At 43.9% G+C, this 13,245-nt stretch overlaps 1 protein-coding gene across 1 annotated transcript in view; it reads right to left on the bottom strand.

Moving 5' to 3' along the window:
* Positions 1-13,245, bottom strand: part of ZNF704 (zinc finger protein 704) — a 145,725-nt gene that overhangs the window by 10,332 nt on the left and 122,148 nt on the right. Inside the window, exon 7 of the mRNA XM_065399938.1 lies at positions 6,135-6,239. Coding sequence (XP_065256010.1) covers positions 6,135-6,239 — 105 coding nt within the window. The remainder of the gene's footprint in view (positions 1-6,134; positions 6,240-13,245) is intronic.

The raw sequence follows: 13,245 nt of genomic DNA, 5'->3' as shown, positions 1-13,245 counted from the left end.
ATCACTCAGGGTGAGAATTTGCTAGTTCATATCCTACCTATCTAGTGTTTTAAGCTCCGTTTGCGGTTTTGTTTATTAAGGTAATCTGCTTTGATCTATCTTTTGTGGTTAATAAACTTGTTTTTGTTTTGTCTCAAACCAGTGTGTGAAAATTACAACTTGGAGCAGAAAGCTGTTGCATATCTCTCTCCACATTGAGGGAGGGAGCTAATTTTATGAGCTTACGCGGTACAGTTCCCTATGCAGCACAAGCTGGTGCATGCCTTCACAACTGGGAGGTGCCTTAGCTGAGCCTTCCCATGCAGAGCTGATCTCAGCATGTGTGTGAGGCTGCAGGGGTGTGTGTCTCTATCTGTGTAGAGGCTGGTGACAGAGCAAGCTTGGAGAGCTTGGCAACTTATCACAGCACCGCAGGGTGAAAGGGAGCCCAGGCTGGTGGGTCAGGCGGGCTCAGTGGTACCCCAGTTCCAAGTGGCACCCCGGGAGGAACCCGTCACACTCCCACCCTACTTTTAAGAAGAGGATTAGGGAGAATACAGGGTGTTGTGATGGTAAGTAGGGACGAAGGCCCAGATCCTAAACATACATAGTTGTTGCTCTGCTCAGCATGGGAGTATCTAACCCTGAAGCAGCCTGCTGCCCAATGGAATTCTCAGCCCTGAGTTAGGTGCCTAACTCTCCCATGCATTGTATGGGGTGCCTGGCAACCTCGTGTAACATTCTATACCTTGGGGGTAACCTGTAACCCCCATATTCCTCATTTATATATAATTGTGATCTTGCATATAAAGCATGCCATGAAAGGTTATGATCTGCTGAAAGTCACTGTTCTATCTAAATATGTATACCATCAGTGCATATGGAGTTATGAGATTGTGTTGTATGGCTGTCAGTAAAACATGCTGTAAGTTGCAAATCGGACAGATATTAGCTGCCCAGAGACAACCGCAAGGAAAGTAAGCAATGCCCAGGCGAGTATCAAACAACCATCAACAGCCATTTTCCAGCAAGGGGGTTACAATTCAATCACTCACCTGTGTAAGGCTACACCAGGGGAATTGCTCAACCTTGCCTGGTGACTCAGCAATGCCCACCAGCCATGCCTGGACTTGTGTTCTCCAAGCAGATGGACTACGGGTATAAAACAGAATACAGGGGCCCACTGCTTGGCCTTTCTCCTTCCACCATCTAAGCTGCAAGCAACAAGGACACTGAGAAGACTGAAGACTGGCTCAGGTTTCAAGGGTGAACCCTGTGTACCGTGAACTGCAATATCCAGTGGGGTGAGAAAACTGCTTAGTCTAGTTGTTGCCCAGTCTAATAGGATTGAGAGTTTAGACTGCGTGCTTATATTTTATTTTATTTTGGTAACTTAGGCAAAAAGTCAATCACTTAGATTTTATCTTTACCAGTGAATTTGCCTGAAGTGCTTGGTAAGGGTGTTTGCTCAAGTTTACAAAGACTGGTGTATATCCACTTTCCATTGATGAAGTGGTGAACCAATTAATAAATTTGCACTGCTCATCTTGAGCAGTGCAAGACAGTATATTCCCAAGGTACAGTGGTGGGAGCTGGGGGGGATTTGGCTAGTGCCTTTCTCTGTGTGATTCATGAGTGGCTCTGGAAGCATTCATGCAATCTAGCTGGGTGTAGGGCTCCATATGCTGTTGTGCTGAGTAATAACAGTGGCTGGAGTGGTTTGCTGCTTGTCACTAGCAAAGCATTGTGAGAGACAGCCCAAGCTGGAGAGTTAAGGGGGCACAGCAGTCCCACGATCCCAGGCTGCACTCCAGGGCTCCTGTCACATCTAGAAACGACTTTCAGAAGCCACAGAGCTGCCTAAGCTAGCCAGGAGTGAAGACAGCGTCTTAGGCACTGAAGTGGCTGACCTGGTGTGCCTGGCTGATGAGGCAGACGTAGGAGCGCTCCTCAGCCATGAATCCTCTTCTGGAGCTAGGCACCTAAGCCAGCTCAGACACTTAAGCAACCCATGTCCTAGCAACTGAAACCATCTCCCTCTCTCTCTCTCACATGCGATACCCCTTCCATGTTCATCCTACATTTCCCTGTGGTCCAGTGCATCTCCTGGGTGGGCATTGTTCTACCCCACCACCTATCGCTGGCCTGTCTCCAGCAGGATCAGGTCTTGGTGTGCTCAGAGCTTGTCTACAGGACTGGTGAGACAGAGATCCCCATGACTAATTTGAGAATCCCATCTCTGGAGCTTCAGCATGAGGTAGGGTCAGAGATGCACATTAACTATGGGACAGCATTAGGGTTCAGTCAACTTTGCATATGCTGACCCATGGTCACCTTAGCAGCAGCTTTGAGAATGTCAGTGGTGCCTAAATGGTGGACTTAAGAGCCTAAAGAGCCAGACAGGTGCTTTGAGGAGCTGGGCTGAACTCTCTAATATTCATTAGTTAGGGCCTGGCCACAGCAATGTGTGCAAAGTCCTCTGAGGATATGAACTGCACTATCTGCTAAACGCTAATAATTATTAACAATAAGCCAAAGAATGATGGGCTATTTTACACACTGCTTGGAGTGCCCTTTTTCAATGGCAGTACCTTTTGTCTCTCTCAGATGGAAAAAGAGGAAGAAAGCAGCCTTCACGTGCATCTTTAAAATATTAGTGTCCATTTCACCTAATCATATGTTTAATGCCTATTAAGAATTATAAAACAGAGAAATGTGTCCATGTAGTGGTGATGTGTGGTTTATTTATTTATTTTTGCACTGAGCAGCATCTGCAAGATTGTCAGGAGAAAGAGGGATAAAAATAGCCTATATGGGCCCCTGAATGGCCTATAATTGTGCTATCAACACTGTTACTTTAGATCTTCACATGAGATTGTTTTAAATTATACTGTAAATCACTAGCATCTTATAATTTCCCAGAAAATTATTTGTTGTTTCTTAAATTCTGCTGGGAACACTCTCTCTATAGCTGCAAAGATCAATGTTATTGCTTGAAGTCAACTAAATACCTACATGTCTAATCCCTTCCCTTTTAGTGTCTGATTTACAATGTCGCTAATTGCATTCTTGGATTCCCAATACTACTGGCGCCAATTTCTGCTATTCCACAAAAGGAGCTAGTTTAATAATTACTCTATCAACTGTATTGTTGTGCAATCGAATTCCGAGAGTACTTTACGCATGGCATGCTCTGTCGAGGCACTCTTGTTCAAATTGCTGCCAGCATGATGGCTTTCACTGTTAGTTGTTCCTTGATGGAATTTAATAAATATTCATTGGCAGAGTGCAGTGTAATTGATTCAACCACTTTCATTTTTATCAGCTCTGCAGGAGACCACAGCCTCTGCAGAAAATCTCCAAGACTTACCAAAGGTTGAGAGTAAGAGGCTTTTGTGATTCACTTGGTGAAGGAAGGACAGGGAGGCCATATCTGTTATCACCGTGTCTATTATACATTGTCAGGGGAAAAAAACCTCTATGTGGCTCTCTGGATGACTAGTGTGCATTATGTGATAAACTGTGAACATTTTGATTGTGTAATCTGAAATGAAATGCTTTGATATCCAACATAAAAATGATTGCCAGCAGATCAGAAGCCTGCTTAACATTTTTAAATAAAAATTAAAATGAGAATATGCTGTACTCTATTTATTCACTAACAGATTTTCTGCATCTTAAATTAATGATTTTAATTTAAATTTTTGACACCCATTGAATTATGTACCCGTCACCTAGTATTATCTAGTTGTTTCTCTCGACCCTTATTTCATTTTATTTTATTTGGATGGGATTGCGGAAAGTTTCTTTAATTAAGCAAAAGGCCTGATCCAACAGTCCTTACTCAGGCAAAATTTCCATTTACTTTCATAAACTTACTCACAGGGACTTGTGGTGGTATTTTATAATCCTTGTCAAAGTTGATCTTGAAATCTAATACTCCACCATTAACAAATAATTCCAATACATACTAACTGCATGTTTTCAATATAAAGGCAAAATTTTCCCTTGTGAAATCAACAGAAGTTGCATGCATGTATCTGAGGCTAGAATCAGGACTTAAAAATACATCATTCAGTTTTGTTAGGCCAATTCTTTTCTTTCATTTGTACAGGATTTGCAGTGTTCTATTTACTCCTGAGGACATTCTGTCCCTAAAAATTATACGCCCAATATTTTAAAATTCTACAAATTTTATTTGTCAATAAATAAATACAGAGGCTCCAACATGGCAGTGGGGAGCACAGGCCACTGGCTGCACGAAGGTGGGAGATCACCCTGCAGTCCTCCCACCCCCAGGACACTGACTCAGCAGTGAGGCTGCACCAGACGCTGATACAGCACAAGGCCCGGGCCTGCCCCAGAAACACCCTGGGGCCCTGCCCCTCTGCACCAGGAGCAGGGCAGGTAGGCTCAACCAGACAGGATCCAAGTGTGGAGGGATCCGGGTGTGGGGTGAGAGGATTCTGTGTGGGACAATATGGGTGTCGGCAGCTCAGTGGGGTGATCTGGATGCACAGAGGCTTGTTGAGGGGGTTCCAGGTACAGGGGCAATGGGATTCTGCAGGGGCTTCCAGGGTGTGGGGGTCTCAGCAGGGGGTGTGTGCTGGAGGAGTGGGGTTTGATGAGGGGGTCTGGGTGCAGCTAGTTGGTGATCAGTGGCGTGGGGGTCTGGATTTGGGGGCTGAGGGTGGGGGTTTGAGTGCTGGGAGCTCAGTGAGGGGTGGGAGTCTGGAGACGGGGGTCAGAGCAGGGGTTGAGGTTCAGTGGGGTGGGGTTTAGGTAGGGCGGGCTAGGGGGGTTCTGAATGTACTGGGTGAGGCTTGGCAGAGGTGTCTGGCTATGGGAGGTCCAGATGCACAGGGCTTGGGTGGATGGGGGAGCAGCAGCTCCCCATAGAGTGACACCTCCTCCCCGCAGCTGAAGAGTGATGGGGGCAGGAGGCAGGAAGCAGGGGAGGATGCTGAGTTTCCTGCAGCAGGGGGAGGTTTCTGGGGGTGGATCTGACACAGCCCCAGTCACTCCTTGCAGGGCAAGAGGAAGTCCTATCCTCTCCTGCCAGCAGCCCAGCCAGGACTAGCAGCTGATCCTGGCTCAGGGTAGGAGCTACTGGCTGGGGTGTCCCCAGCCCTGCAGTGATTTACTTCTCTGTGAGCTGCTGTGGGTGCCTGAAATGTTGTACCTGTGCTGCTAGGGAGTGGTGTGTGACTGCTCTTGCAGCTTCCCTGTCAGAAAGTCATTTTTCTATAGGGAAGCAAAGAAATCTGCGGGGGACATGAATTCTGTTCACACGCAGTGGCGCAGAATTCCCCCAGGAGTAGCTATTGGACATCAGCACCTCTGCTAGATTCTTTAAACATAAGTACCTTTCTAATAAGCCTTCTAGGAGAATGATCAAATTGCTGATTTCCTCGAGTTTTATAATTAATCCTTTAGAAATATAAACAACGGACACATGCAGTGGCAAATGTAGAAGATTTTACAGATGCTGCAGCTACCCAGTTAATTCTTTTGTAATCAGATAGTTTTAAAAATATACTACAGACCCGATTCTCCAATTATTTACATATTGTAAATTCGGAGTAACTGAATGTAAGTCAATGTAGTATAACACTGGGGTTTTCAAACTTCATTGTACCACGATCCCCTTCTGACACCAAAAGATACTACTTGATCCCAGGAGGGGGGACCAAAGCCTGAGCCCGCCAGAGTCCCACAGCCCCAGGTGGGAGGGCTAAAGCCAAAGCCTGAGCCTACTGTCCTGGGCAAGGGGGCCAAAGCCAAAGCCCAAGGGCTTCAGTCCCAGGCAGGGGCCTGTAACCTGAGTCCCGCCACCCAGCGCTGAAGCCCTTGGCTTTGGCCCCTGGCAATGGGGCTCGGGCTTTGGTTTTGGCCCTGGGCGATGGGGTTTGGACTTCGGCCCCCAGCAAGTCTAATGCCAGCCCTGGCAACCCCATTAAAAAGGGGTTGTGACCCACTTTGGGGTCCCGACCTATAGTTTGAGAACCGCTGGTGTAAGAGGAGAATCAGGACTTGTGGGAATGTATTTGTTTCTCTGTATCTCTGTCACATTTAATTTCAATCAGAAGAGCATTACTGGTAAGTTTTAAAATTTTCCATTGGTTAGGTATCTTCTTTGTTCATCTTCCACTTACCGGAATGCCGGTGAAGGTAACTGGAGGTGACTGCCAAGAGACGCTAAAGCTACGGCCATTGGGAGTGAACTTTGTTGACCCTGGAATGTTCACTGGAGGAGTGGCCTGTTTAAAAAGAAAATATTCCAATAAAAATAAGTGCTCCTCTTCCAAAGCATCGCAACAAGATCTTTTGCTCTTTGAAACTGCAAATCAACCAGGTTTTCAACAGCTCAAAATAATTCCACAATGGTGGCTGTGACAAGCATTCTATCCTTGTTCTCTGTGGGGATAAGCATGAATAGGGCAACAAAGAAAGAACAAAGTCTTTATACGCAATCATTATTTAATTGGGCAGAAAAAAGGCTATAGCTCTCCTGAGAAATGGCTTCTATAAGAAACCTTTAAAAGCTCAGGTCTTATATCGAACAATACTAGATATGAACTCAGAATTTTTTTCTTTTGAAACTTTTAATTAAAGCAAAGTTACAATAAAACATTAACATACTTAATTGTACATCACTTATTCAGGACCAGATTAATATTCAAAGAAACAGGCAAAAGATTCTGGCTTGCTCCACTGAATACACAAAAAATTGTAACCAAATTTCTAAATACTTATCCTCTTTTGGGCACTTTGTGTGAAAACTTTTCCATTACAATACTCTGGGGCGGGGGGGGGGGGGGGAATTCATGTGCCCTGTAGATTTTTTTTTTCTCCACAGAAAATACATTCTGCCAGAGAGGCTCTGCAGTTACACCTTTCACCCACCAGGGGCTGCTGTTGGGCCAGTTCACTGCTCACCAGACATAGGAGCAGATAGGGAGAGAGCAGAGGCTGCGTTCCTCACAGCGCCCTGCCTGGAGGGACAGACAGAGTGGGGACACACAGGGCTACTGGGGGGACACACAGATCAGAAGGGCTAGTGGGGGGGACAGACTGGATGGGGCTGAATGGGAGAGGGGACTGCAGGGCCACATGGGGATGGGGAGGAGGAGTGGCTGAGTGGGGGTGCAGGGTCAGATGGGGACGAGAGAAGGAGGGGTGGTGGAATTGGGGGTGCAGGGCCACATGTGGACAGGGGATGGCTGAGTGGGGATGCAGGGACATGTGGGGTAGGGGGAGGAGGGACACATGGGGACGGGCAGATGTGCTTGGGAGAGGCTAGGGGTAAGCCAGGGCCTGCATGGGGGAGGCTCCCCAAGTCCCTAACAATCCCTACCCCCCACCGAACCACCTGCAAAAAAAACCCATCTTCCATACTTCTCCACCCACACCCAACCACTCCCAGGCTCCTTCCTAGCAATTACTTCCTTCTCTCTCAGTTCCTCCATTACCCCTGACTCCCCGAAGCCTTTGCATTGCTTCTGAGGGGTGCAGGAAATAAGTTTCTGTATTGTAGTTTAAATGAATTATTACTCAAAGTTCTGTATTAATATGCCTAGTAAGGAATCTATTTGTCAAAAAACATTTCCTGAATCTTTTTTTGTTGTCTGTATTGTTACAGACATATTTGTTGACAGGTATTTTGAAATAAATTATTAACATAATTGAAACGGGCATGACTATATTGTGTTATTTTGACAAATAAAATATGCAGAATTTTAAAATATTGTGCACAGAATTTTTAATTTTGTGGCACAGAAGTCCCCTGGGAGTAATTACAAAGATAACACTGCTCTACAGCCAAAATGCTTCTGAAATAAATGTAGTCAAACTTTACTAATTCTGGGTCACTGAGAACGAAAATGATGCTTAAAATTGTTGATTGGCTCTAGTTTTCAAGATATGCTATTGGGTCAGTATATACGACCCTTGACTTGGGAATGGCGGAGGATAAGTGAGTTATAAAGGGAAGGGATCTCAATTTAAACCAGAAATGACTAAAATACATCTTTGACTGGATCTATGAATAAATCTATGACTGGGTTTGGACAGTACTTGCTTTTTAGGCAAAACAATAAATGATGCAATCTGAAGCTGGTATTGCATCATACATGATATGAATTGCATCATGTTATTCCTAGAAGTCATGGATGATGCAATCATAACGAAGCTTACATCACTCTGCTGAACAAATTGCCCTATATCAGCTCTAGAAATCATACAGTGTCGTGCTCTCTTATTTGTCAGTGTTTGATTTTGCAAAGGGACACATTTCTGTTTAGCCAAAGTGAGCAGAGATGCCTCGTACTTGTGTGAACAGTGCAGATAACTTCTGCTATGTTTGTGGTGAAGTGACTTTTGCATCACAAAAGCGCAGTATAACCACTATGGTTAAGAAAGCCTATCACCTTTATTTTGGCTGCAAAATTGGAGATCAGGACAAGAGGTGGGCCCCACACATATGCTGCAACACTTGTGCAACAAATCTTCGCCAGTGGTTGAACAGGAAAAGGAAATCTATGCCTTTTGCAGTGCCAATGATTTGGAGAGAGCCAACAGATCACACCAGCAATTGTTACTTTTGCATGGTGCCTCCAGTTGGGAAAGGTGTGTCAAAGAAGAAAAAGTGGACTCTGCATTATCCAAACATTCCATCAGCTATACGCCCAGTACCCCACGGAGAAGGACTGCCGGTTCCTGATGCACCAGAATCATTCTCACTTGAGTCAGACGAGGAAGAGGAAGAGGATGAAACTTCTGGTCCTGAACCATCAATGTCACAGGACCCACATTTTCTCCCATCCTCCTCCTCTGAACCACACCTCATAACACAAGGTGAACTGAATGACCTTGTCAGGGATTTGGAACTACCCAAGAGTAAGGCAGAGCTGTTGGGCTCCAGACTACAGCAGTGGAATCTCCTGGCAGGTGATGTTAGGGTTTCCATGTTCTGTGACCGTCAAAAGGATCTTGTCCCATTCTTCTTCATGGAAGGTGATCTTGTAGCCTGCAACGACATCGATGGTGTGATGGCAGCCCTCAACATCATTCACGATCCAGATGAGTGGAGACTGTTCATTGATTCATCGAAGACGAGTCTTAAAGCTGTTTTACTGCATAATGGCAATGTTTTGCCATCAATTCCAGTTGGTCATGCAGTCCATATGAAGGAAACCTATGACAACATGAAACAACTTTTGAGGTGCATAAACTATGACCAACATCAGTGGCAACTTTGTGGCGATTTGAAGGTTGTTGCTCTCTTGCTTGGTCTGCAGACTGGATACACAAAGTACTGCTGTTTTCTCTGCAAATGGGATAGTCGTGCAAGAGATTCCCACTACATCAAGAAAGATTGGCCACTCCGACAGTCATTGGAGCCTGGGAAGAAAAGTGTTCAGCATCCACCACTTGTTGAATCAAGGAAGATTTTGTTACCACCCTTACACATCAAGCTGGGTCTGATGAAGAACTTTGTCAAGGCCATTGACAAAACACAAGCAGCTTTCAAGTACCTCCGTGGAAAATTTCCAAGGTTAAGTGAAGCTAAGATAAAGGAAGGTGTCTTTGTTGGTCCTCAGATTCGTGAACTCTTCGAGATGATGCATTTGACCATGCACTGCGTGGCAAGGAAAAGACGGCATGGAAAGCCTTCCAGTTAGTGGCAATAAATTTTCTCAAACAACAAGGCAGACAACTACAGATTGTTGGTGGAAAACCTCCTCAAGGCATACAAAAGCCTTGGTTGCAACATGTCACTAAAGATACGTTTTTTGCACTCTCATCTAGATTTTTTCCCACCGAACTGCGGAGCAGTGAGCGACGAGCACAGCGAGCGATTTCACCAGGACATTGCAACAATGGAGAAACGCTATCAGGGCAAATGGAGCCCATCAATGCTTGCAGACTATTGCTGGACAGGGACAAGAGATGCTCCATTTAATGAATACAAGAGACAAGCCAAGAAGCGCCGAGTAGACACTGAATAGGACTAAACTATGTACATAATAGTTTTTTGCCTTTTGTTTCATAATAAATTTTATTTATATAACCCTTTTGCTGATTTTAAAGTGTTACATAAACAGGACAGGTGAAATATTATCATGTAAACATTATCATAAACACATGAAAAGACCTAGGTTTACAATTTATGATTAAAACTCTACTATCTACACAATATACATAGACATAAAATGTAAAAACAAATATCTTAGAAACAGTAGCCAATCAGTTGTTTTAATTGTCATATTTGAATTCAGCACATCAAAATACATAATAAATAGAACACTTTATCTCTGAAGCAGACGACTTCTCAAAAATTGTAGACCAGTGTAATCCATATTTTACTATACCACAATTGCATAGCAGGAGAAGTCACACTTTTATGTGCAATACAAAGTCATGCTGCTAACAAAACAAAACAAAACAAAACAAAGAGGAAATTACTTTGCCATTCTGTTTACAACTGGAGCATTAAATAAGCATGTCTGGGGATCTCTAGGAAGCTGGAATTCTGTCATAAAATCAATTTCTTTAAGAATTTCCTCCCAAAACTGTCTAATTCCTCAACACAACTACTAGATGTGCAAGTATGTTCCCCCTTCCCCACCATATATATAAAGTTCTAAAAACCAGCATCTGGTCAATTCAAACAAAAACTTTAACTAGAATGATTAAAAGCCCAGTAATGAGCAAACCCAAATATAGTACTTTAAACTAATGTTACTGTCTGATTGAAACTACTAAAGAGTGAAAGGAGAGAAATTTCAGCTACCAAAATGGTTAATGATCAACAATATGAGGTAGCTATTCTGCAATTATAAGATAAACGTGCTGAAAAACGGCGTTCCCTGTTTAAAACAGTGGGCTGAAATCATTCTCAGCACATAAGGACAGTTATTGAAAAAATAAAGCTAAATCAAGATTTTGAAAAACACTATTGTCCTCTCAGCTCACTCATTTTCCTTCCATCTAGGTTTTATAATGTGCTCATCACATTTATGATGAGCATCTTTCTGTTGAGCTGCCTCCTCCTCTATGGGCTGTTGGAACCTGGCTAAAAAGTGCGCTCTGTTGAATTGGGGTTTCCTTCAACACATCTTCTTAACTCCTTTCTTATTTTATACAGTCAGTATTTCACAATTTGTTCCTCTCTGCTTATCAGGGTGAATGAGTAGCTGCCTTTAGGACTGGCTTTCTATGCCTCTTGTGAATCAACCTTTATCATCTCAAGGTTCTTGTTTTACATTTAGACCATTTAAAAGTGAGCTTTCCTTCCATTCTTCAGTTGTTTCAACCAGCCAATATCAATTTAAAATATCATGTTTGTTTGCAGCCACTCACCGTATCTGAGTGTGTCCCTCACTAGACTCACAGTCATGTTCAGCAGGAGAGATGACAAACTAGAATATTGCAGACTTCTGCACAAGATAGTTCTCAGAACACATAAGCACTGTCTAAAGCCAACCTCTAGGATTTCTCAAAGGAGAAAGGACCAGGACTGTCTGAACAACAACGTCTAAGGGAACGAAGGTCTGTATGTGAATAGCTGCTATCAGAATCTGCTGACAGATCTAAGAGAATCAACACTGACACACAATCTTATCTAGCGATAGGAGGCCATCAGCCAATGAGGTCAGAGTGTCTCTGTGACATACCCATGCTGAAAGCCTGACTGAAAGTTATCAAGGAAATCTGGTAAGTCCCAATGATACCAGAATTGCTTTATCACAATCTCTGCAATAATTTCCCTTAAAACAGGAATGTTTGAAACCCGAAGACAATTGGCAAGATTAGCAGCATCAAGTGGCTAACAGCTTGTTTGAAGGGAAGATGGTGTATCCACTAGCACCATGCTGGAGCATTGCTCAGATAAAGGGTGTCATCACTGCTATTTCCCAAAATACTTTAATGAGAGACCTCCAAGGAAAACCCAAAGCACTGACCAAGCCTACCTCCAATTATCTTATAGCTAGGGCCCTACCAAATTAACGGCCATGAAAAACGCATCATGCACTGTGAAATCCGGACTCCTCCCATGAAATCTGGTCTTTTGTGTGCTTTTACCCAATACTATACAGATTTCAAAGGGGAGACCAGCATTTCTCAAATTGAGGGTCTTGACCCAAAAGGGAGTTGCAGGGGGGTCACAGTATTGCCACCCTTACTCCTGTGTGCCTTCAAATCTGGGCGGCTGGAGAGGGGTGGTTGTTAGCCGGGCACCCAGCTCTGAAGGCAGTGCCCTGCTAGTAGCAGCGCAAAAGTATGGGTGGCAATACCATACCACGCCACTCTTACTTCTGCGCTGCTGCTGGCAGCAGCGCTGCCTTCAGAGCTAGGCTCCCGGCCAGCAGCCACCACTCTCCAGCTGCCCAGCTCTGAAGGCAGCGCCACCAGCAGCAGCAGCGCAGAAATAAGGGTAGCAGTGCCGCAACCCCCCTACAATAACCTTGCGACCCCTCCCCCACAACTCCTTTATGGGTCAGGACTCTTAAAATTACAATACTGTGAAACTTCAGATTTAAATAGCTGGAATCATGACATTTATTATTTTTTAAATCCCATGACTGAAATTGACCAAAATGGACCGTGGATTTTGTAGGGCCCTACTTATAGTTAACATACAGCTGGAGGTGATCTCACTAAAGACTAGATATCAGATCCAACTGAGTATATTATATTGCTTTGGTGCTTGCAGATGCATAACAAAGGTTTTTAGTTTGTGTAAAATACACATACCACATCCAATTTAATATTTTTTTCATATATTGTAAGAATTCATTTCTCATGTCCATAAACAGGCCATGGACCCCAATACTTCAAAGCCTATATTTTTCTTAGAAATTATATGGTGTCCAGGAGATCAAAGCATGTTAAAAGCAAGAGTTTTCAAAAGCTCATTTCTAGCACATTTTTACATGCTGTTTGAATTAAGTTGGAAAGTTCTCTAATAGAATCTGGAATCTGCTTGGGTTTTTCTGCCATTTGTAAAGAATTACCAGTAAGAGCGGTGGATATTATAGCCTTCTTTTTATTTTTCCTGCTCAACCACTTGTATGCAAAGCTGCCCACCTCACAACAGACAAATCAGAAATGTTTTGGCAGCCACTAGGACTTGTCGTGAAGAAAAATCCAATATGGGCCAGGCAGTATCAGTCTCTCCCAGCGTCTCTCTTATACAAAAAACATTATCTAGTTGATGTAAAGGGGCTTTGGTTGTTAAACTCAAGCAGGTGTGTGATCACT

This window comes from Emys orbicularis, chromosome 2, assembly GCF_028017835.1.
Source record: "Emys orbicularis isolate rEmyOrb1 chromosome 2, rEmyOrb1.hap1, whole genome shotgun sequence".
Taxonomy (NCBI): domain Eukaryota; kingdom Metazoa; phylum Chordata; order Testudines; family Emydidae; genus Emys; species Emys orbicularis.
Note: the sequence above shows the minus strand (reverse complement) of the source record. Positions and strands in the feature narration are given on the sequence as shown.